Source organism: Dipodomys spectabilis, unplaced genomic scaffold, assembly GCF_019054845.1.
Source record: "Dipodomys spectabilis isolate Male_0828 unplaced genomic scaffold, ASM1905484v1 ptg000054l, whole genome shotgun sequence".
In the NCBI taxonomy this organism is placed as follows: domain Eukaryota; kingdom Metazoa; phylum Chordata; class Mammalia; order Rodentia; family Heteromyidae; genus Dipodomys; species Dipodomys spectabilis.
In genome coordinates, this window is record NW_024870731.1 from 27,527,878 (window position 1) to 27,553,591 (window position 25,714).

The 25,714-nt window shown below is 42.9% G+C and overlaps 1 protein-coding gene across 2 annotated transcripts in view; it reads right to left on the minus strand.

Annotated features, from left to right (window-relative positions):
* Window positions 1–25,714, minus strand: part of Lrig1 (leucine rich repeats and immunoglobulin like domains 1) — a 106,680-nt gene that overhangs the window by 45,594 nt on the left and 35,372 nt on the right. The window contains exons 2-3 of one of the 2 annotated variants that reach the window (XM_042679772.1): window positions 20,130–20,201; window positions 10,733–10,807 (exon numbers count right to left, since the gene is read on the minus strand). In XM_042679772.1, coding sequence (XP_042535706.1) covers window positions 10,733–10,807; window positions 20,130–20,201 — 147 coding nt within the window. Of the gene's footprint in view, window positions 1–9,686; window positions 9,705–10,732; window positions 10,808–20,129; window positions 20,202–25,714 lie in introns of those variants that run through there. The other variant, XM_042679773.1, reaches the window with a different exon arrangement.

The window sequence follows — 25,714 nt, forward strand, 5'->3', positions numbered from 1 at the left end:
GAAGAAATGAAACCAGAGCCAACTGAAAAAATGGGACTTTATTCCATAGTAAAGGGGAGGCATGGAAGGACTGTTTGTTCACTTCATCAAATACAGCAGGAGAGCTACAAAACTGGCCCTTCACTGGGTGAATAGTATACAGTGCAGAGAACAGAATCAGACAGAGCCCTTGGGTAGTGTTGAGGAAAAAGAGTACAAGGAGGAAGAGAGCGGTCAGGTCTGGACACTTGGGGGCCAAGGCCCTCCCTGGGAGCCCTCTTCTGAGACACTAGACTAGAAGAGTGGCTAGGACACTAACTTCGAGCATCACTTCAAGAAGAGTTCACAACACAGAACACACAGCTCAGCCAGCCCCTCCAGAGAGGGTAAGCATGAGAGCCTCTAGGAGGGACCCACGTGGCTCAGAGAATGTGGATTCTCTACTGGAATGTCCACCAATGAGTAGTCCTGGCAGAAGTACTCTGGGCTTCATCAACTTGCCAATTCCTTGAGTCTTTGGGCATTCTCCTCCCAGGGGGGCTACCCAGGCCACTGAAGTGGGATCAAGATGAGCTCTGTCCTCTCTGGAGTGCTGGACTGATGTCCACAATGCACACCATACCACCTACACTCTGCATGCATTTCCTCAGACAAGGTACTGAATCCCTTGAAAACGTCAGCCAGCTAGGTCTACAACAAAAGTCAGTGTGAAAGGGTTTAACAAGGCTGTGGAGTACCCAGCAGCCCCTCATTCTGACTCACATGAAGCAAATGGCAACCTCAAAGAGAAAAACTTCACTAAGCATGCTGATCACCACTGTTTCTCTACTTTAAAAGAATATATAATTCTTACTTGAAGTAAAAGTCACGTTCTGAAAAGTCCAAGAAGTGTTTTTTCCTATCGTTTTCAAAATTCTAGTTACTCTTTGTGACTCTGCTAAGTATCTAGCTCCAAATACAAACCCTACGGAATCCTATCACACAAGGCTCCACTGTAGCCTCCGTACTGCAATACTGCTGTATTTATTATAAGACAGCTGGGGTGGGGTGGATTGTTTTATTTCCTACACCATGTACTTCCAAACATTCTTGAAAAGAACTTTTATTCCTTTTGGAATAAAATTAAGTGTTTGGGCTGGGAAGGTGGCTCAGTGGTAGAGCGCTTGCCTTGCATGCCTGAGGCCCTGGGTTCGATTCCTCAGCACCACATAAGCAAAAAAATTTTTTAAAAAGCCGGAAGTGGCGCTGTGGCTCAAGTGGTAGAGTGCTAGCCTTGAGCTGAAGAGCTGAGGGACAGTGCCCAGGCCCAGAGTTCAGACCCCACGACCGGACCCAAAAAAAAAAAAAAAAAATGAAGTGTTTAGAGATCTTCAAATGCATGTTTTACCTACTGCTTGGCTTTTATATAATGTGTTTTTTCACCATCATAAAGGAGCTGCTAATTACATCTGAGGTGGGTGGTCCACCTTTTAGGAGATAGAAAAGACTCAGATTAGGGGCAAATCCACAAGCCAATTCCATAATCAACAAAGGAGGGGGGTCTGGTCTAATCAGACCAAATACCCTCCCCGACACCGCAAAAACAATTTTCCAGCATTTTAAGTGGGAAGCCACACAATTTTCACATGAAATCAATAAAAAGAAGTAACTAGAAACTCTACTAGTTAACCCTAAGATCCTAAGGGCTAAATTGAAGGCCAGCTTTAGTATTTCTCTCTGCCTGGTGAGAAAAAAAGAAAAGAAAAAAACAAGAGAGTTCACAGGAAGCATGGGTACTTAAATGATAGGTGTGAGAGGGAAGGGGAGAAGAAGAACAAAGCCTTCCACCTGCAGTACCAGCTGGTGGCTTATTAAAACTCCAATGTCTGAACCCAATACTGTTCCTCACTATCCCAAACTCCCAAAGCAGACTCAATTTCCTTGGCCCCCGCCATGGCCTGATCATGTAGTTCAAGTTCTCAGATCCTGGGCTACAGTGCAGCCCACGCTGCACTGCTTACACACTGAGCTACTTTTTCTGAGCCTACCAGAGACTGCACTAGCCAGTGAGAAAAGACAAGGAAATCCGTCCTGCTGCTGCCCTACTCAACAGCTCCTGTAAAAAAAAAAAAAAAAAAAAGGAATACTCAGGGACTTTCTACACACTCCAAGGTTTACAAGGGAGTAGGCCACAGGGACTCTGCAAATAAGATCAATTGTTAGACACGTGGACAGACACCAAGCAGACCTCTAGGTTCAGGTTAGAGAACACCAAAACCCTTCATAGCATACCAGCAAAGGTAGGACACACTGCATCCCAACCCTGAGGTACTCAGGGCATAGCTGCCAGCTCACACATATTGTTTAGTTAATCCTAACAACCACATCATCTCCAATATCATTATACAAGGACAGAGGCCCAAGGGAACCTACCCAGGTAGTTCAGCAACAGCAATAGAGGCTGGAATCCAGTCCTGAGTACTTTGACAACAAGCCCTCTCTTCACCACTGTGCCACAATGATCCCCTCTGCAAAGCTACAGGATACAGGAGTCAGTAAAAGGCGAAGAGATCCAATTTACCTACCTGTATCCTAAAGCCATGTGGGAAGAAGCCCTGGTATCTACAGATTAACTTCCCAGGAGCTCTCTCAATGATGAAGTGTTTCTTAGCCCCCCAAAGACTCTGTATCAACACAGCGGGGAAGAAACAGATGATGCTAAAGTGGCCAACCCCGGAGCACCACAGCCTACACAGCATGTAACTTTCATCTCCCACTTGGAGAAGTTGGGAAGAGAAAACCACAAATTGGCACCTCTGCCTCAGCTGTTTGGGGTTGAAAGGCATCCAGGAAGTGAGGAAACTGCATAGGAATCCGCCCTCAAGTGATGTCGAGGGCAAATCGCCACCGTGTGAAGCTGCTGGCACAATCAAACGAGTCCAGGCTCTGCTGAGGCCTGAAGGGTGATGAGATTGCTTTTCTTCACTGTGCTCCTAATAGATGGCTGGTCATAACCACTAGTAACAACTAACCTGTGTGTGGGCAGGGGCAGGGAGAGCACTGGTCAATACATCCAAAAAGCACATCCTGCTGCAATGCATCAGAATCCTATCAAGCAAGCCCTGCCCGACTTGAGCTTACCAGAGACCAAAAGGAGGCTTGAACAGTGAGGACACTTTAGGAGATGCTTGCTGCCTTTCCTGGGCATGTGCCTTAATCATGCTACACTCCAAAGTCACATGCTCAAAGTGTCCTACTACAATTTGGTATTTCAGCAGTACACCCAGCAAGACCCACCCAGACTTCCAGAACACATCACTGTTACAACAAACCTTGAAATCGGGACTCTGTGATCACAGGGAAGTTACTGTCCTTCTCTGAGCCGAAGGATCTCCAGCACTGCACAGCTGATATAGTAAGAGAGGCCTGAGAAGGTATACAGAGCAATGCCTGCCAATGTCAATGAACATCTGCTACTGTTACGTTTACATCTCAAATCCTGACCTATCTGAGACTGCAAAATTTTGCACTACAAAAATGGTCATTTCTGTCAGACACCAGTGGCTAACACCTGTAGTCCTAGATGCTCAAGAGGGTGAGATCTGAGGATCAAGTTTAGAAGCCAGTCCAGGCAGGAAAGTCTATGACATTCTTGTCTCCAATTAACCAGCAAAAAAGCTGGAAGTGAAACTGTGACTCAAGTAGTAGAGCACTAGACTTGAAAAAAAAAAAGCTCACAAACAACACATAGGCCCTGAGTTCAAGCCTCAGGACCAGCATTTTAAAAAAAAAGTCATCCATGGCTCAATATACTAAATTAATTATCCCATCTTAACAAACCCTAGCCTTTACACACACAGGGTGAATCTAGTATTCCATATATATTACCCAACAATGACAGGCCTTATGAAAGAAAGGCCCAACATAAATGCAAACACATTTCTTCCACTTGGGCTGTAAAAGCTGAAAATGGTTCCCAGGTGTGAGCAGACACAATAGGCTCTGCCTTCTTTGCAAGGTCACCACACAGGTCAAAGTCAAGCCAGCCATTTTCGGATTAGGTGCATATGCACATAAGGCTTCCCCAGTGGTAACTGGATTACAGAAACCACCTGCAGGAAGTGAGGAGGGGGAGGAGGAGGAGAAGGAAATGGTCCCAGTTGGAATGAGACTGTTGAGATCAGAAGCCAGCCCCTTTCACACGGGAGATTGTGCAACAGAGAGAGCAGCCTCTCTTGCCGGCTCCATTTCAGAGCCCTGGAGAGTTTTCAGCACCCACTGCTAGGAGCCCTACTTCCCTCCAAGTCCATCCTCGCTTCTCTATCCAGAGCAGCCCAGATTCCCAGTGGATCTCGCACTATATTTAAAGCTTACATGGTCATCAGGAAAGATGGGGGGAGGGGGAGGATGAGCTAAAGACCCAACAAAGCTAATTCTAACAACAGAAATTAAGCTACTGAGTTCCCATAAAAGGCAGGGACCTCCATGACCAAGTGCATTTTCCACGGGCTCTCCTCTTCCTCGACTCCCCCAGCCTTGCAGCTGGTGTTCCCTCTACTTTCTCAGCAAATAACTTGCAGATGTACCTCTCATCTGGCTGGCTTACCACCCCCACTTCTGGTGAAGGGGGAGGGAAATGACAAGTCATGACTGTGTGTAATTTGGCAGGCTCTTGAGGAGGCCGTAGTGGCTCCTTTCCCAGCCTCAGAGAAAGGCTCCCTTCCACTGGGGGCAAAAGGACGTCTGCACTACAGATCCCTGGGAAGTTTCTGGGAGTGAGAGCTGCTTTCTTTGTAAATTGGGTGTTTAATTTGAGGCTCATTGGTGGTATCCAGCATAGGAGCAGCCTGCAGTCCTAAGAACCACGGTTCCTGTCCTGTCTTCCAACAGAAGTTTGCTGGCTTTCCTAACAGCCTGCCTGTTGACAAAGAAAAAAGGAGGGAAACGCAAATTTGATGGTGTATTTTCAGTGCTCCTCGGAAGACTCCAATTTCTCAACATGGTGGCTGAACATTTAGGGTGCTCCTGTTCCTCCTGATGCCTATAAATTATGCCCACTTGGAAGGGGAGAAACAAAGTTCCCAGAACAAGGCGCTTCCACTAAAATGTCACTTTATCTGGAAACCTTCCTTGTCACATACCCCAGCAGCAATATAAAAAAGGTCCCTCAGTCAGTGCTCACCCTTTGTATGACAACTGTCGGTTTACCCACCTTCTCTTCAGTTAGTAAGGGCGGACTTGGCCCTTTAGATAGAACCCACCACTGGATTATGAACCAGCTTGGGATCCCTCTGCTTTTCCCCACTGGCCACCAGAACCACTGCCTCCCCACAGCGGGACTTGAACAAATGGGAAGAATAACCAAGTCACACACCTGTGGCACCAGGAAAGGGCAAAGAGATGGGGATGGGGGGGTGTTTTCTTGAGTTTTGACTGTCTCCTTAGGACAATGGAGGAACTAGATATCATCTGCCTATCTCATCAGTATTCCTTTTAACTTCCACCTGGCACAAGAGGTGCCATTCAAGACTCAGAGGACAAAGCTCTATCAGATACCAGGTCACAACCAGCAGGAAGATCAGTGGTGCTAAAATGGACTCCTGTTCTGAGAAGCAGACTTTAGTGTACCACCAGTGGCCAGGGTGTAGAGATAACAACAGGTCTCCTGTCAGGACAGGCTGCTCATGACAGCTCCCTACCTCTTTAATAACTGCTTACAAATCCTACCCAATGATGGACACAGCACTGTGAAAGGAGAAAGTCCAACATCCCAGCACCTGGAAAAGCAGGGCAGGCCGCTTAAAGGTCTGTCTACAGGAGACAGAGCCACAGCCAACTCTACAGCATACTCTAGGACTGAACCAAAGTCAACCATTGCAGCCAATCTTCTCTGACACAAAAGCACAGCAATACCACAGGAAAAGCGGAAATTTCTTTTCAACAGAAATAGCACTCATTTGCCAGACAAAATTACTGCTGTTGTGGGATCATAACTTGAGTTTCCTGGACTTTTTTTTTAAGTCTATCTACTGGCAGATTCTGCTCCTGTTTAACAAAGTCTGGGTTTTATTTTTCTGCTATTTCTATATTAGCTGCCTCATTATTTACCATAGCTAAGATATGGAATCAACCCAGATGCCCCTCAGTAGATGAATGGATCAAGAAAATGTGGTATATCTAACAACAGAATTCTATGCCTCCATCAGAAAGAATGACATTTGTTAGGAAATGTAAAGACTTGGAAAAAAATTAAATTAAGTGAAGTAAGCCAGGCCCAAGAAACAGGTCCCAAGGTTTCCCTTATTTGCAATAACTAGTATATGTCTAGGACAAGCAGAAAGCTATTTATACATGGCCATATAAGACGATGTTAAGTGAAATGAACCCCAAGATAGGGACACAAGTGGATTTTTCTTTCTTGCTATTGTTTTTAACATATTTATAATATACTATGTGATTTTTTTTTTTTTTTGTTTCTTTGGTATATTCTTCCCCCACGGTATAACCCTGGTTTTTTTCACTGTATTTGATTCCAGTACCCTGCATCTTGTATATACATTTTTCTAATTTGGGGAGGGGAAGGGAAATAACAAAATGCTTAAATAATGATACAGGTTGACCCATTGTAACAATGAGATGTACAAGATACTATGTTGAAAACGAACTTTACAAACTTGGAGTTGGGGAGGTGGGGAGGGAAGGGATGGTAGGGGAAAAACAAAGGAGGAGGTAACAATGCTCCATAGGAAATGTACTCATTACCTTACTCATGTAACTGTAACCCCTCTGTACAGTATTTTTACAATAAAAAAATTTTTTTTAATTAGTTGGCTCACTTCAACCCAATCCTGTTAAAAGCTTCCCTCACACTTTATGTTTTCTGATATGAAGGACAAATGGCTGCAGCATGATCCTCAGCATGCAATACCAATAAATCTGTCCTTTGATAAATAAGTGAATTAGATCCCTTTAATCAGAAAGTATTAACCAACTGCAATTGTGCTCCATGATTCCAGTTCCCAAAGGTCTGAACTCCCTTGTGAAGCCCTGAGATTAAAGCCAGGCTCAAGAGCAAAACTCTTCCCATGAGCCCCTCACAGGTGTGGTACTGGTAAAGAAGGGAGATGAAGGGCTGACAGCCACATTCCAGGGGTTTGAACACTCTCCGCCCCTACTTTTCCCTGATGTATCTGCCTAGAAATTTATCCCAAGAAAGTTGTTCCAGCTCCTCTGGCCCCAATAGACATCTGCTGTCCTCCTCCTGCACATATTGATGATTTTTCTCATCCTCTACCTACTGAGAAAAGGGAAAACGAATTTGGGGATTTGGCAGGTGCTGGTGGCTCACACCTGTAATTCTAGCTACTCAGGAAGCTGAGATCTGAGGACTGCGGTTCAAAACCAGCCCGGGCAGGAAAGTCTGTGAGACTCTTATCTCTAATAAACCACTCAGAAAACCGAAGTGACATTGTGGCTAAAGTGGTAGAGTGCTAGCCTTGAGCTGAAGAGCTGAGCTGAGGGACAGCATCCAGACCCAGAATTCCAGCCCCAGGACCGACAAAAAAAAAAGACTGGGGATTAAGGACTCTTAAGTATCTCACTATTAGTTACCATAGTTTCAGACACTGTGTTAGAGCTGCCACATGGCCTTAGGACAAACTCTGGACCACAGCTGCAGAGATCAGGTACCTGCTAATATTTACAGAAAGTGCCCAAGTTCTGAATGGCAACAGACATAGCAGGAAAATATCCCATACTTTACAAAGCCAGGGCAATGGAGAATCACCACAGGGGCACATAGGTGAACACTGGGAAAGATGTTTTGGCTTATCTACTCCCTGCTCTGTTATATTTCCTCCCGTCCTTTATGTAACCCACAGAAAGGCACACAGGATTACAAAATTATCTATAATCATACTTCCCACACATCACACTAACTTTTTTTTTTTTGGCAGTACTGGTTTGAACTGAGGGTTTTGGACTTGCTAGGCATGTACTCTATCTTCTGAAACTGTCCTTGTTTTGTTGTTGTTTGTTTTTGTTGTTTTGTGTGCTGGTCCTGGCTTGACCTCAGGGCCTGGGTACTGTTCCTGAGCTTCTGTGCTCAGGCTAGTGATCTAGCACTTGAGCCACAGCTCCACTTCCAGTTTTTTGGTGATTAACTGAAGATGAAAATCTGACTTTCCTGCCCAAGCTGGCTTTGAACTGTGATACTCAAATCGCAGCCTCCTGAGTAGCTTGTGCCCAGCTGTCCTAGTTATTTTTGAGATAGTCTCACTTTATGCCCAGGCTGGCCTGGGCTGTGCTCCTCCTACTTATGCTTCTCCCACACAGTTGAGATAACAGGCATGCTGAACTGTACCCAGATACTTTTTGCCTGGGATGACCCTGACTTACCATCCTCCTGATCTGTCTCCTGAGTACCTAGGATCAGAGTGATGAGCCACTAGTGCCCAGCTGCAGGCAGTAAACTCTGGCATCAGTCTAAGAACAGGGAAGACAGGGACCTCAGGAAAGATTTTTAAAAGGGGCAGAAGAAGCTGAGATATAGCTTAATGTTACTGCACTTGCCTAGTAAGCATGAGACCCTGGATTCAATCCCCAACACAACCAAGAAAAAAAAAAAAAAAGATGATGCAAAAGACCCTGGCCCAGTCAAATGGAGATGAGTTTTAGGCTAAAGAGGTGGCTGCCAACACAAACCTGCATTTTCCAAACTGAATCAAATCAGGGAGGGAGTCTTTTTTTTTCTGCTTTACATATTTCAACACTGTCTAATGGAATATCAGGAACAAGGCCAAACAGCCCCACTGCTCTTGGCACTGGGGCCAAGGAACAGAAATGTATTTTTATTCAGCAAAGCAAGGTGAGACTGAAAATGCCACAGGCCCAGGGGGAGATGGGAGCTGGGGGCGGGGGGGGGGGGGGGTGGGGGTGGGCCTCTGGTATAGGGTAGAAAATCACCTGCCATGCTTCTGCACCGACTGCAAGGGTAGACAGAGGAGCTGTGTACTTGTGTCTCCCTTCATTCCTCCTCTCTACTTTGCAGCTTAGAAAAACCTTCAGGGAGCCACAACTTCTCCAGCATTACAAAAATACTCTCTGTGGTCCTTGCTGCCTCATCCAGTGAAGAATAACAGGAATAAAACCAGCACTTATTATACTTTAACAAGAGGGCAAATGGCCAGGGAACCTTGTTTGATGCAGCTTCTGATAGGCGTGGTCTGAGATTGTGAATTTCAAACATGCCCAGAGTGGACAGGACATTGCTGCTTCATAACCTGGGCTTCCAGCAACCAGAAGTTACAAGTATCTTCAAGTGTTCTGCTTTATGAACACAAAGGATTATCACATCCCTAATTAGCCTCACATAGGCTAACAATGAAATTAGACAGAAATTAAACACCTTACAGATGCTAGGCACACAAGCCAAGGAGCAGGGAAAATAAAAAGGAGCTTTGCCTATTCATCAAGAGCCACAGCTTTCATATCAGCACTTTACAGCAACATGGGTGGACTATGGCTCTAAAGGTCACAGCTCACCAAGGCCCAAGAAGCTGTGACAATTAGGCACCCACCAGAATCAATGATTATGTATCACACATTTCTGAGGTGTACACATGATAACAAACACTTCATGTCCACTCTGTTTCTCTAGCCCTGGTCTCCCTCTTCCCCATGTGTAAAGTGGGTCAGAAGCATCTTGTGTGAATGAGGAAAAAAGTTACCTGTCCAGAACACAGAGAGTGGCAATTCTACCCTCAGGCTTTCCTGCAGCCCTACCAGGAGTATTACACAAGAACACAGCACTCCCTAAACACAGGGCCTGTGGCCAGCCAAAACCAGATGTGCAAGCTACACCAGAAATCTTATTAACAGTACGTTCCTGCCAAATCCCTCTGCTCAGTTTGCTGAGTACTAGTGGTAAGAAAAAAAAAAGATACATACAGGTTAGCAAATGAATTCTGAAACCAGCAAAATAAAAATAAAGTAAAACCAAGTAGAACTTGGATGCAGGCAGGAAATTCAATGTGAAGAGGGGTGGTGCTATGCTTCAGAAGCTGCTAGTAAAATCTGAGAGCATACCCTTGGACTCATGACCTTTGGGTGATCTTCAAACCAGCCCTCACCTACACCTGACAGCTACAGAAACCGAGTGAGGCCAGTTACTAATCTCTAGGAAAGACCAGAAACACCTCAGATGCTAACAAGCCGAAGCTTCCCCTTCCATGTGCCCTTTTTTATTTCCCGTGTTTTATCCAACCGTCATATAAAATATATTTTGTTTCCTCCAACACTTGATCATGACAACTACTTCTTCACTTGTATGTTGATTTCAGAGGTCTGGTACACTGTATTTTTTCTTTTTATAAATAGTCATAAAAAGGAAACAGTCGTATTACCAAATTCTCTGACACAAAGATTTATTTGCCATCTTTCATTAATACAGCTGCCCTTAATTCTAGTTCATCCACCCAAGTTACAGCTTAACCACTAATTATAAGAAATCTACTTCTATGATTCTCCCAGAAGTAGTAAAAAACAAAACAAAATAACAACAGAAACTTTTCCCTCAAACTAGAAGAGGCAACTTCCTACTTTTAATCGCATAGACTCCAGGAGACAGCAAACAAAGCATGTGCTGTGATCATGCTAAAAGAGTCTTCCTTTACTAGCAAGCATATAAACACATTTCCTCTACCACCAAAGGTCAGCGAGATAATACCACAACCCCTTTGGCACTGCCCAGGAGCCCCAGATGGCAAACACTTACAGAAAGAGAGAGATGACGTGCCTCGATGCAGCACCCAGGAATGGGAGGGCTGTCAGTTCATTATTACTGAGGTACCTGTAACAAGAAGAAATTGATCACTTAGAGGATTTAGAAGAGCAGTGTGAAATCACACACACAGAAGAAACATGAAAAACACTGTTGCTTAAGCAATAGTCTACCCTGAGATAAAAGATAAAGTATTTTAAAGTGAGCTTTTAAAGAGACAGAAGTCATATGAGGTAACAGTAATATTTATCACACCCAAAGTAAGAAAAAAAAAATACTAAGAGGAAACTATTCTGTCTTCCACCAGCTTCTCATCAAGTTCAGAGATCAAGGAATATGGAGAGCCTGCCAAGATACAAATGACCAAAGGTGCCCCTATGATCGATCATTGTTACTAGTGCTCTTATGGACAGGAAAGGTTAGGGGTTTTTTTGTTGTTTTTTGGTGGAGAGGGAAACAGTCTCCTCCCAGTTGTTCCAGTGTTTTGTCCTTGCCAAGGGGTAATGTGTATGATGAGAGCTGGAGACCACTCGCAGGCTTCTTTTCCCTTCTTGTTCTGAGGGCCTATGATCCATGGGGCCAGTTATTTCAATATGCCGCCTTGGTGAAATAACAAGGGAACTAGGTAAACAGATCCTCATGCTTTTGGGGTTCCAGCTTCTCTGTACTCTGAGGAATGGTCTTCCAGGAAAACAAACATACATGCTTTTGCACTAGAACAAATCTTATTTGTTCTCTGAGCTCCCTTCCCTCTAGAACATTCTAAATCTGTATTGCCACAGTTAATATCTCTTAATAGAAGGGGAAAGCTCACAAACAAAAACACAGCTTGCCTGGTCTGCTCCCGGAGGCTGTGCAATCTGGCCTCCTTACATGGACATGTATTTCCAAATTTGGAAAGAGAACCCAAAGTCCGACTTGCAATGTGAGCCCAAAAAGCCTTAAGAAAGTTAATGCAGTATTCAGGCTTTCTGCCAGGTGACCGGCTAGAAAGAAACTGTATTTGAGACTTGAAGTCAGGAGAAAAGAACTGTGTCATCTTCTCAATATTTTAAGGGAGGTATACTTCACACAAAACATCTAATTTCTGTTCAGAGACAAGGTTGCTGAAATGATACCAGTATTCAGACACATATATAACTTGCACTGGCTTGAGTAGAAATTGGTTATCTGCCATTTTTTACAGAAATGAATAGGAGGAAAAGAAGGGAGAAAAGGCTTTGAATTAGCCCATTTTCTTTCTTCAGTGCCAAAGACAGCCAAAGATGAAGCTTGGCAGTTAATGAACTGTGGTACATAGGATGCCTATTTCAACAGCTTCATGAGTGAAGCATCTGTGAGGGGGAAAGCAGATCCAAATCATGAGGCAAATCCTTTCTCCACTTAAAGAGCCCTTGTTTGTGTGTTGAAATAGACAATTAATTACTTTAACAGCCTCTTATCTGACTGCCCCCTAAATCAGATTGTTTCTGCTTCACCTTTATCTCATCCTGTTGTAGGCAAGCTGAAAACTTTATCTTAACTAATAAATTCAGAGTGCTAATGTATTTATTACTGCAAGGGACTCTCAGGTAGTTTTTTTTTTTTTTTTAATCAGAGCAGAGGTCTTCTGCAATAAGGCAGTCTGATAAGAACTAAGATCATTTCTAAGATTTATTCTGAAACAGGAGAATGGGAGTAATCATGATAAGAGTAGACAACGTATTGAAGGTTTACCATATGCCAGACACAGCTCTAAGAGCTTTTCAGTGCATTAACTCATCTTTAAGCACCTAGAACTAGATCCTGGGAACATTCCAGGATACCAGTAAGGCAGTTAAAACACCAAGGTGTTAAGTAATTTGACCATCAGCAGTAAGTGGCAGTGGCCTAGGAAGTCAAACTCCAAAGTCTAGGTTCTGAACCGCTACCCTCTCTTTTTAATACTGCAAAAATTCCATAAGCATTATGGAATTTCATCAACATGACAACTTCAAGTCAGGTATCGGGAACTACATTTAAGTAACTAGCCTAGCACACATGACCGGTAGGTACAATCAAGAGGAAAGACGGCTGCAAACCAGAGATTAACAACAGGCTAACAGGCCAACCATCATGGGACAGGTCAGAATTCTGTAGGTGACACTGAAGTTGTTTTTCAACCTGTTTTTGTTCTGACTTGATTTTGAACTTGAATCCAACAGTAAGGGTTTCTCTGTAGGGGAACTCTGGCTGATGTGCTAGGTCTTATAGACAGTCCTACTATATATGTGACAAAGTATCCCATGCAATCTCACAGAAATAAATGAACAAGAAAAGGGGGCACAATAACATTTCAGTTCTTGATAGACCTGCTGGAAGTGAAGCATGCAAGGACAGTGGAGCAGGGCTAAAGATTAACAGGCATTATATGTCTGGATGAGCAGTCCCAAGGCAACAGGCTGAGTCAGAAATAGCTGGCTCTAATCTCAACAGGGATGCCTGATTTATGAAGAGGACAGTTGGAGCCCAAAGGAGAGGAACTGTGTAGCTAGCTTACTTTTAGATCACGTCTACTTTAAAAAGAACTGCTGGGTTCAATGTAAGTTGCTTACTCCACTACTACTGGCTTCCTCATTATTCTCTCTGTCCCTGTTGAAATGAGAATGTGATCCTCAGAAGGCAAGGGAGGCCAAACTCACTGAGACATGAAGAGTTTCTTGCCAGACCGAAATAGAGACTAGTCAAAAATAGCACTGCTGGAGTGTTAAAGGAAAAAGCACTGGGGCTGTTTAGCGCAGTCTCCATGAATACAGAAATTTCAGGGATTAAGGACAGTGTGTGATGAAATCTTTTCACTATCTAGGGTTATACGGTCTTCTGCCTCTCGTGTGCTGCCCTTAAAATATCCCCACAGTTTACTACCCCTTCTCCTCCCAAGTTCATTCTCACCTAAGGCCCAGCAAAAAAAAAATCCTTCAGTACTGTCTGGGTTATATAAACCTTTTCCTGATGATTCAGGACCAAGAGTGCCTCCAAAGCATCAGACCATGAATCATGACCCAACCCCGGAGCTGGAGGAGGTGTATGTAAGGTCAATGGGCTGCATGGGCTTCCTGACCTCAGGGCAGAACCTGGGGGTGGGATGCTTCCCACTCAATTCTTAATGTCAGCTGGGACTTTCTGGCTTCTCAGCTTTCTCTCCAAATGAACATGTACTTGGCTTCCTTAAAGGATGTGTGGTATTTTGCAGGATGTAAAATGTTAAAAAAAAAAAAATATTTCATGGCATATTGTCATTTATTATCTTAATCAAATTTAGCTTTAACAAACATTATAAAACCCCTTTAAGGAATAATTGTGGATGATAGTGGGGTTTTTTTTCCTTGCTGCACTTACTTATTGAATAGCTGATACAGGCACATTGTAAAAATTTCATACCCTTTCAAGAAGAAAACAAAGTATAGAATGAAAGCTTCCTTATACTTCAGGCCCCTGTATGCCTTCAAGAGAAAAGCTCCTGCTGCTTGCTAGCTATGAGACAAGCAACATCCCTGTTTTACACAAATGCATGGGTATTATACAGACTGTTTTACACTTGGCTTTTTTCTTTTTTTTTTTTTTTTTGTTGGTCGTGGGGCTTGAACTCTGGGCCTGGGCGCTGTCCCTCAGCTCTTCAGCTCAAGGCGAGCGCTCTACCACTTGAGCTACAGTACCACTTCCGGTTTTCTGGTGGTTTATTGGAGATAAGAGTCTCACGGTCTCTCCTGCCCGGGCTGGCTTTGAACCGCGATCCTCAGATCTCAGCCTCCTGAGTAGCTAGGATTACAGGCGTGAGCCACCAGCGCCCGGCTTTGGCTTTTTTCTTTAATGTACACTACAGATCTTCACAAGTCTTTTAACCAGCTACAGAGTAGTCCTCTGCTGGTATGAATGGTAAGAAGAACTGTTCTATTTATTAAGTTATTTAGTAAATTGGCTCTTAATAGACAGATTCCAAACGAAGATAGTACTGCAATTAATAATAGTCAAGTTGGGTAGCAGGTTAGAGCTTTGGTTGGTATTGTATAATAACGAAAAGCCATCAATGGCAGGTCAGGGTAAAATTTTGAAGTTACTTAAAGTTAAGTCATTTAATAAGTGATATGCTTTAGTCACTGGAGAATGCTATAATAACTACATTAGCCATTATTATGTATCACTTCATGATATATAATTTCATGATATATAATAAAATTATTTTAGTATAATGATGATACAGGCTATACAATCTACTATGAATATCACATGGGTTGGTCCCAGGTTACCCTGAAGGTATCAAAATCTGCTCAAGTCCTTATGGAAAGGTATGTAGTGTTTGCACAAAACCTACATGCATCCCTCCTGTACATTTAAAAGTATCTGACTCAGGACACCTCATACAATGCAAATATTATAGAAAGAGTTGTGGTATTACGTTGTTTAGGGCATAAAGAAAGTTAGAACATGTTCAGTAAAGACATGATTTTTTTCAAACACTTTTGATCTAAGGCTGGTTGAATTCAGATTTAAAGATCCAACTATAGTTATTTTTTGTTAATAATTATATACAATTATGAACTCTGACTATGTGCCTGTCAGGTTCTAATGCTTGAATGGCATGCCATCTCTTTCAATAAGACACTAAAGAGTCATCCCACCTCAGAAGAAGAAATGAAGGCACAGTTACACAGTGACAGAGCAGGAATTTTTAGGAGCAGGTTCTACAGCTTGGAGTGTACTTGGAATGTTAAGACAGACAGGCCTGGTTCTTCAACCCGAACTGCACGTCTTGCCAATCAAATGACCTTCATCATGCCACTTAAATTGTTCCTTAATGTAAATAATACAACTACCAGCTGGGCAGGACCCAGTTAACAAAAATTTAAGGATTCAAAATATACACAGTTTAACATGAAATGCCTAACAGGTGAGAGGAATTCACCTTAAAAAAATGCTGCAAAACAACACCCCTCATTATTTTACCCTTTTAAAACATATCGCCACCTTGCAAATGCACATGTACACAGATGCTCATGCACACAAACACTAGCAGTATAGAGAGAACTCAACTAGAGAGAGAGCAGATGGTTCTAAACATAATACCCCCATGGCAGGACATATGCAAGGCTTCCTTGCCAAATCCAGGAACTGTTTAGGTCAGAGGGCCTGTATAGCCAAGGCAGCTCCCCAGCAAGTATTCTTTAGCCAGGCAGGAGTAACGTGATCTGAGCACCAGTTTCAGAGGCTTGTATAAATAGCCCTCTTATTATAGAGGAGCTTGGTGTCCAGAACTCTGGGTGGAGGCCCTCCCTGGTGGGCTTTCCTCAGGACTGTGGTCAGGGAAGGCCATGTGGCTTGGAAGCCGCTATACAAGTGACATGTCCTCTATGGGCCTCCTAAGGGCTCGCCTTCTCTGACCAACCAGTCCACGGTGTTATGTGGTTCTAGGGCCTCCAAAATTAACCACCGGTAAGCCAACACCAGCTCCTTTGGCAGCCTGTGGCTTCACAGAGTCTGCAGGGTCAGGAAGAGCTGACCACTCTAGGAAAACAGATGGCTCAGTTAATTTGGAAGTTGTATGGTAACTCTTTTTCCTTCTCTTCCATCTCTCTCTCTCTTTCCCTCCACTTACTTGTGATGCTCCCATTTGCAGGGTATGTCACAGCTCCCTTAGGGAGTACCCCTGATTGTTATCAGTGAGCAGTTCTGCTGACCTGGGCACCATGAATTTATCTCACCATGGACTGGGTAGGGAGTGACACAGGAAAAGGAGGTGGTCACAGTGGCAAGAGGTTCAACCTTTCTGCCTTCAAGACTGTATTTCTAAACCAATGCACAGTTCCAAAAAAGTTTCCATAGAGGAAAACTATAGAATGACCCTTTCCCATGGCCAAAGCCCTATGCACCATCTTCAATGAACAGCTACAATAATGCAGATAAAGTGACTATGTCTATGTCACAGAAAAGGGAGATGAGACACTGAGATAAGGCACTTGTCCAGGGACACAGACCCAAAACTTAAAAGGGCAAACCAAACTCAAATTCACCTGCTTTTATTACCAAAATGAGCACTTCCCTTCCTTCACCATAGCATATCCATGAAGTCAGGTCTGTCCTCAGAGCCCCCATACTCTGGAAGGTATACTGGACAAATCCCAGTCCTAAGCTCTGTCACAGAATTTGAACTACGAGTATCAAAGACAACCTGGAAAGCACTGGATTACCAACTAGCTCCTGATGGACTGGGCTTATCATCTTGAGTAACTGGAATGGGCTGACATGTTTTCTCCCCCAAGTTCCTATGTTTAAACTTGAACTTCCAGTACCTCAGCCCCTATATTTGCTGACAGGACGGTTGATAAGGAGACTGCGGAGGCAGCTTAATAGACCACTTATCCATGAGGTAAAAGCCCTGGATTGGATCCTCAGCATCACAAAGAGGTGATTAAGGTTATGTGAGGTCACGTGGACTGGCCCTAAACCAATATGAATCGTGTCTTTATCAAAGGAAATTAGGACACAAGAAACACCAAAGGCCACATGAGGGTACTGCAAGAGGCAGCCAGCCATCTGCCAAACCAAAGAGAAGCCTCCAGAAGAAACCCACCCTCCAGGCACCTTAGAGTTGGACTTCCAGCCTCCAGAACTATGAGAAATAAATTTCTGTTGCTAGAGCCACCCAGCCTGTGGTATTTGTTATTGAGGTCCAACACAGCCTCCTCTTACAACTTCCTTCTGGCTCTGGCTTATTGACCTTATGGGAAAATGAGGGCTCTGGACAAAGAATTTCCCAGGACCCTTCCAAGTTTGATGGTCCTCTAACTTTAGAAATCTGAACAGTTTTTTAACAGACACAGAAATTATAAATGCCAATTTGGAAAATCTGGAGATGGGGGTAGGAAACGCACATATTTTGTAAATTGTACCAGTCAATAAAAGTACATTTTCTTTAGAATAAGCTATCAATAATAGAATCAAGGAGTAACAACTAAAGATTTTTTACCAGTTATAACTAAAATCTAAAAAGAGCTTACCTAATTATCTCTAATAAAAAAATCTAATAGCAGTACTGGGTGAATGATTTATAGAAATCCATGTGTACATATAAATATTAAAATAAGGCATTACAAAATTTTGATTTATATAAGTATTTTAAATTTAACAATGAGAAGGTAAGAACACTAATTTATATACATGCATATGCATATATGCATATATATATATGGGGGAAGCAAGAGAGGGGAGAGAGGTGATAGGGAGAGGGGGAGGGGGAGGAAGGAGAAGGAGAGGGAAAAAGACAGTGAGGGAGGGAGTGAAGGAGAGGGAGAGAGGAGAGAGGAGAGAGGAGAGAGGAGAGGGAGAGAGGAGAGAGGAGAGAGAGAGAGCATGCAAGGCGCCAGGCAGAGTGGTACAAGCTCGTAATTCCAACACTCAAGCTGAGCTGAGGCAGGGCCAAGCACAGGTAGCTCACACCTGTAATCCTAGCTACTCAGGAAGCTGAGATAGGATCATGGTTCAAAGCCAGCCTGGGCAGGAAACTCTGTGAGATTCTTATCTCTAATAAACCACTAGAAAACAGGAATGGTGCTGTGGCTCAAGTGGTAGAGCACTCACCTTGAGCTGAAGAGCACAAGGACGGTGCCCAGGCCCAGAGTTCAAGCCCCACAACCAACCCAAAAAAAAAAAAAAATAGCTGAGGCAGGAAGATTCTAACTGTGAGGCCAGCCCAGGGTACATAAACAAGACCCTGTCTAAAACCTCCCTTACCCACCCCCCCCCAAAATAGCTTTGAGACCCAGTTTGATTCTAAAATTATATGAGGACACAGGTATATATTTCTCACCAAGTATTCACAATGGATATGCTTGGATAAGAATACTAATGATTTCATTAGTCTCTAGACATTGCCATAGTTGCAATTTCTTTTTTCCTTATAGTATGTATGTCCATATGACCTATGAAGGCCTCTATAAAGTCTCTATGGGGCTAAAATTCCTGATGATCCTAAAATCCACAGCAAAAGCAGAATTTTTTACATCAAAAGGCAAAAAGAGGACCTAGTGTGGTAGTGTACTCTTCTGATTCCAGCTATGAATGAGGCCTAGCTAGAAAGATGGTAGTCCAAGACTGTCCCCAGGCAAAAACATGAGATCCTATGTGGGAAAATATATAACACAAAACAGAGCTGGGAGACACGATTCATGTCCCTAGTTGAAGAATGCCTGCTTAGCAAACACAAGGCCCTGAGTTCAAACCCCAGGACCACCAGAGGAACAAAAGAGGTCCTGAATTAAAGGATTCTGCAAGGCAGCAAGCCAGATGCTCTAACACCTGCAATGCTCAGCTCTGTTGAGAGATAAAGGGGGAAAGGTGAGTCCCTGCTGTCCACACTTCTCTATCTGACTCCTGGGAAGCAGAAGAGGTGACCTGACACCAAGGATCACTGCTCAGTGGGCTGCTCCATCTCCCTGGACACTGTGCGTAAGGACCAGGCCAAGGTGCGTTGCCCTAACTAGTCCAGCAAGTCTCCCAAAAGGTGAGAGCACTCTTCCCCACACGCACTTGGCTGTGATTTCCAGTAATGAAGTCTACTGGATTATAACATGCCCAACAGACTGCCTAAGAGGAAGAGAAGGGCTGCAGAAAAGGGGAGGTATAAAGTGTCCCCCTTTCTCAATGGGGTTACATGCTAAGATTCCCCCCCCCCCCAATGGATGCTGAAACCACACAGTACTAAACCCTATATATACATACCAGTGACAAAGTTTAATTTACAAAACCAGGTATAATAACAGATGAACAGCAACAATGAATGAAAATTTTAATACTTGTAATAACATACTGTATTAAGATTTACAGTATGAATGAGAATTCTCTCAAAATACCTTACTGTATTTTCACCTCTTGCTTTAAACAACAACAAAAAAGACCTTCACAGATTCTCTTTGCCACATCCAAATTGCTAGCACCATCACCCTCATGCATTGGGGGCATAATCAGGTAAAATAGGAGTTACTTGAACACAGCACTGCAATATCATAGTAATAGATAACTGAGATGGCTACTACTTAGCTAACTGGCAGGTAGCATATACAGTATGGATGTGTTGGGCAAAAGGATGATTCATGACATGGACAAAACAGAGTAAGATTTCATCGCATGGCTCACAGTATGTATCATTTAAACACATGAAATTTTTATTCTTACAATTTTCTATTTAATATGTTCACATTATCACAAGTGACCAAAATCATAGATAAGTCTGTACTATTGCAGTATTATTTACCATCAATGGTACATATGTAAATGTTTCTTCTCACAAACTTAAGACTGCCCTTCTAGCAGAGGAAGAATGCTGCAAAATGAAAGGAGCTCTCCATCCACTATCCAATCATTTGGGAAAAGTACTTACACTTCCTGTAGATTCGGCAAGTTCTCAAAAACAGCAGGGTCGATCTCAGAGAGTTTATTGTGACTCAGGTTTCTGACAAAGGGAAAGAAAAGCAATGTATTAATTGACATTACACCCTGGATTAAGAAATCTTGTCATCTTCCCACAGATAAATAAATAAGTAAATAAATAGCCAACCCTATCCCTCATAATTTCCCATCTCCTTCATTACTTTAAGTAGCATTAACAGTAAGATTTTTCAAATTTATCTCTCCTCTCTACTTGTATTCACAAGCAAGGTGCTCAAAATGAGACTGTGAAAATTCAAAACACTTGAGGTTGGCTAAATTCAAATGAATTTTAATCGATACCATTTTACTACCTGGTAACTTAACAAAAAAAAAAAAAATTCAAAGACCAATCAGTCCTTTATGTACATTAAAGTGCCCTGGTTTGTGTGGTTTGTACCCTAGAAATCCAAGGCTCTTTTGAGCAGTTTTGTTTTGTCCAGAAGAGAAAGTAGTAAGAAAGAAAGGAGATGTTGGCTCATCATTTTCTAAGCTAGTGGTTCTCAACTTGGGATAATTCTGTCCCTCTGCTGGACCTTTGGCAATGTCTACTAACATCTTTAGACATCAAGCCTATAGTGGAAGAAGTGGTACTGGTGGCTGAACACCATTAAACATCCTACAATACCCTGTCATTCCCCATGGCAGAGCAATATTCAGTTCTGAATTTCAGTTGTAGCCTGAGATTGAGAGAGCCTGGAATAAACAAGAACTTAAGACTAAAAGTTGGCTCAGATGCACTGTCAGAAGTTTGACTAGAAAACATGTACTTCCAGATTCGGAGCCATAAGGCTATTTGTGAACACGGTATTCCTACAGTCAATGGATATTGGGAATGATAGTCATCCAGGAGAAAGGAACCCATTTTAAATTCATGCTAGTTGCAACCAGTCAGGAAAAAACTTATGAACAGCTGTTTCCAGATGATAGGATAGCATCTATCTCTCTTGTTCAGAATTAAACCTTTCTCCCCCTTCAACACCCAGCCATAGACTTGGAGGCATACAAAGAGCAAGCTGGTAGTGAGTCATTGGGCCATCTGTGGTCCTCTGCCCATCACCTCAACCCAGGCCAAATTCATCTTTCAGAACAGAAGCCACTAGAGGTGATCCAAATGAGCCCTCTCTGAGCTGCCATTCTGTTTCCTGCCACCAGTCTTCTGAGCCCTGAGCGTGTACAAGAGAAGAACGTGTTTCATCTCAGCTATTCATTCCATTGACATTACTGACAATTACCAGTACTACTAATCATGAGTTTGAAGTCTGAGTCACATAAAGAGTCACATTTGTGGCAACTATCTGTTAAACTTACTCCAGAGACATTTCAATCAATACTAACCTAGAGCTGATAGCCATTTCACTGTAAACTAGAAGACATTCATCTAAATAAAAGTCAAACTGCACTTGAAACTAATAGTCCATCTGCATTTGTGGCACGGACTGAATTAAAAACAATTTGCCCAGAGATTAAGTTACTGTAAAGATTAAAGGTGGTAATTTTTAAACCACATATGGAAGTCAACTATGAGCTTGCCTGGGGGCATTTATGAATGGATAGGTAGAAATCAATGTATTAAACCTGAAAAAAAAAAAAAAAAAAGTCCAACAGAGAATTCACTACAACCCAAAAAAGGAATAGAATGAGTTTCATTTTTAATAGGCTGAAGTATATCATTTCTGGGGGCAAAGACACTGAGAGCTCATAAGGCTGTAAAGGATCATATCACAGGTAACAAGAGTGAAAGGCATCTTAGAGAAAGACTTAGAAACTGCAAAGGCAAGAAGCTAGAGGGGCAAGCAGGTCAGGCAAATAGAAGAATAAGGTCAATATGGGAAACTGCCCCCTTCTTCCACCTTCTAAAGGGGCCTTTGTTCCTTGGTAAAATCTGAATTCTTTGGGGAAATCTTTTTTGGGGGGGAGGGGAGGACAGTCCTGGGGCTTGAACTCAGGGGCCTGGGCACTGACCCTACGCTTCTTCTTGTTCAAGGCTAAGCACTCTAACACTCTGAACCACAGCACCACTTCTGGCTTTTTCTGTTTATGTGGTACTAAGGAATCAAACCCATGGCTTCATGCATGCTAGACAAGCATTCTACCACCATGCCACATTCCCAGCCCTCTTTTAAATTCTTAATTTAAAAAAAAAATAAAAAAGGAAAGGGGAAACAAAAAAGAGGTAAGGGGAAAGGGAAAAGCTGAAAGGGGAAAGGAAAAGGGGGAAAAGAACAAGAGGATGGTCCAAACCAAACTCTGCAGGCCCTATCTGGCCTGAGGACCAACTCCTGTCTGCAAATACACACATGGTTAGGATGGAGCTGGAGCTTACAGGGCCTTCTGCAACAAAGGCTCTGTTCTGAACCATCTGAAGTGAAATCACTCCCCACCTCTCCCCACAATTGTCCACATTCTTTATCAACTTAGAATTAAAAAAAATCTGAAGCCATACATCACTGGTTTGTCTTTCCCTGAAAGGACAGACAACATACATCCAAATTTCAGAAAAGCTGCCTAAGCTCTGTGTTCCTACATTAGTATTATCTAGAAGCCAAGGAACATCAGAACTCAACAGTGAGGTGCCAGCAAGTAGCCACAGCGATGAACACTTTTAAGCGGAAATGTTGGCTCTCACTGGGTCAGCCTGGATGTGGTAACTCTTTTAAGTTTCAATGAACTAGAAAAGCCATGGATCAACACACAAGTGTCAGGGGACTGCCTAGAAAGGAAGATCTTCTCTCCAGAGCACCTAGGGGCAAAACAAAGAGGAGAGCACTGAAGCTTACAACCCTTAGAACAGTCTCTGCCTCTGGACACAGCTGCCCCAGTTCTTACGTTTGGGAAGTAAGTGGTCCTGAAACTCAGAACAAGCTGCTGAGTTTTAAGTACCTCCTCAGGATGATGAGAAAAATATAAAATTCTCACCTATACTTTCTCACACTGTTTTCCACTTCAGGGAGACAGACCAGGCACCGGTGGCTCACACCTGTAATTCTAGCTACTCAGGAAGCTGAGCTCTGAGGGTTCCAGTTCAAAGCCAGGCTTGGCAGGAAAAGTTCGTGAGACTCATCTCCAATTAACCACCTGAAAACCAGAAGTGGCGCTGGGGCCCAAATGGTAGAGTGTTGGCCTTGAGCTAAAGAGTTCAAGGACTGCACCCCAGGCCCAGAGTTCAAGCCCTATGACCAAAAAAAAAAAAAAAAGGTTCAGGGACAGCACCCAGACCCTGAGTTCAAGTCTCAGGGAGACAGAATCCTCAGCCTCATCGTTTGTTTTGTTTTGATGCCAGTCCTGGAGCTTGAACTCAAGGCCTAAATGATGTCCCTGAGCTTTTGTGCTCAAGGCTAGTGGTTTACTACTTAAGCCACACCACTACTTCCGGATTTTTGGTGATTTAATTGGAGATAAGAGACTCAATGAACTTTCAAAATCCTCAGATTGCATCCTCTTGAGAAGCTAAAAGTAGCCACCTACTCCTAGTGTCATGGTTTATTGTGGCAAAAAATATATAACATATGACTCACCAGGCTGAACATTTGTTTTTCTTTTTCTTTTGGGGGGGGGGGGGTCTGGTTGTGGGGCCTGAACTCGGCCTGGGTGCTGACTCTCAGCTCTTCAGCTCAAGGCTAGCACTCTACCACTTGAGCCACAGCGCCACTTCTGGCTTTTTTTCTTTTTGCTTATGTGGTGCTGAGGAATCGAACCCAGGGCCTCACGCATGCAAGGCAAGCACTCTACCCCTGAGCCACATTCCCAGCCCCCAGCTGAACATTTTTTAAGGGTAACATTCCATATAGTAACATCACTATGCAACCAGCCACCCATATTAAGAATTTTCTCAACACTCAAACTCTATATCCACTGAATACAAGCTCTTCACTCTATCTGTTCTAGCTAGGGCAAACCACCATCCTATTTCTCTCTTGGTACTCCTGTAGTATTACTATCAGAGATTTTTTTTTTTCTTTTGCTAGCTAAATAATAGTCCTTTGTATGAACCTATCACATTTTGTGTAGCTATTCATTTGTGGTCATGACATTAGGTTTTTGTTGTTGTTGTTGTTTTACCTTTGGCTACTTGTGAATAAATGTAGTCCCTATTACAGCAAATATACTACTATACACAGTGGTGAGGGGTTTTTCCAAATTAAAAAAATAAATAAATATTTTGGGGTTTTAATTGTTTGACTACAATGCTTGCTGATGTTTATTTCTGGACACGGAAAAAAACTCAGCCTAAGACATGAGCAGACATATGATTCTTATCTCAGATCCTAAGAACAGTCAAAGGGTTAAAGTGAATGAACATTTTTAGTGAATCCCTTCCTCCAGGTGGCAGCTGACACACATGCACATCTAAAGCATTTCACTTATTCTGAGGAACGCAATCGCCCCTTCCCAAGCCTGACATCTGAATGGGTGTTTGGTGGAAGGTTTCAGATTCTCCTGTCAAAACAATTCATCTGTCAGCAGGACAGATGCTGTCAGAAGCATTTCTGCACCTTTCAGTAGCAAAAGCTCAAGAAGGAAAGAAACCTCCGGGAATTTAGTTCCTGCCAATTGCAGCTTTCATTAAACATTTTGTCAGCCATTGTCATAACACAAATTTTCCCTGTTCTTGCACAAAGGGTGCGCAGATCTTCCAACAATTGTGCCCAGCCATAGATATTCTTTCAGCTAATCTGCTGAAAGAAGACCGTGCGGCCCACCAATTGCAGAACACACAAGAGGCATGGTGGAGAAGAACAGCTCAAGTTTTATCCAGGCGTGTCTGAAAAACAAACTGTTTAGCCAGGCAGGACAACTCCTGCCCACTGAGCATGTTTCCTGACAAGGGCCCCTCCTACTCTGAGCCCACAGATTTTAGAGAGCTCAAAAGTCTTTCAATAGCTGAGAACTAGCCACCAGTATCTAAACCTAGCTATCAGCTGTTTGGTTATTTCTATTTAAAATACTTAATACCTCATAAAACTTCAGATTCATTGGTCGCACTCAGCCACATTTCAAGCATCAGGCAGGCACATGCGACTACTGCATTCTAGATAAGGCATGGCATCATCACTGAAATCTACTGAACTGGGTCGAAACCTAAAGTTATCAACAAATACTTCTGCACCTCTAGGTATTCCATAAACATCTCAAGTGAAATGGCACCTAAAGAAGAAACTTAGATTCTAACAATAAATCACAAAAGTCAAAGGCATAGCCTTTGTGCAGTATGTATGAGGTCAATCCCAACATCACAAAGAAAATACTAATAATGAAATAGGATTTGTTGCGTAGAAGGCTTGCCGAGCATTCAGAAAACCCTGGGTTTAAAAAAATAACTAAAATAAAAATAAATCTTAGTTTCCTAGTAATTCAAGAGCTTTGTTGAAAATGTAGGAAGGATGTGCACAGGTTTTAATACAAGTTCTTTAAGCATATGGTCCTTAACCATCTCAACAGGAGAAAGGGCCTTTGAAAGCTCAAATCCTTAGGAAGATGGTCCTAATGAAACTGCCCTCTGAGGGTAATTCTATAGGCTTAATTGGTATTTACATA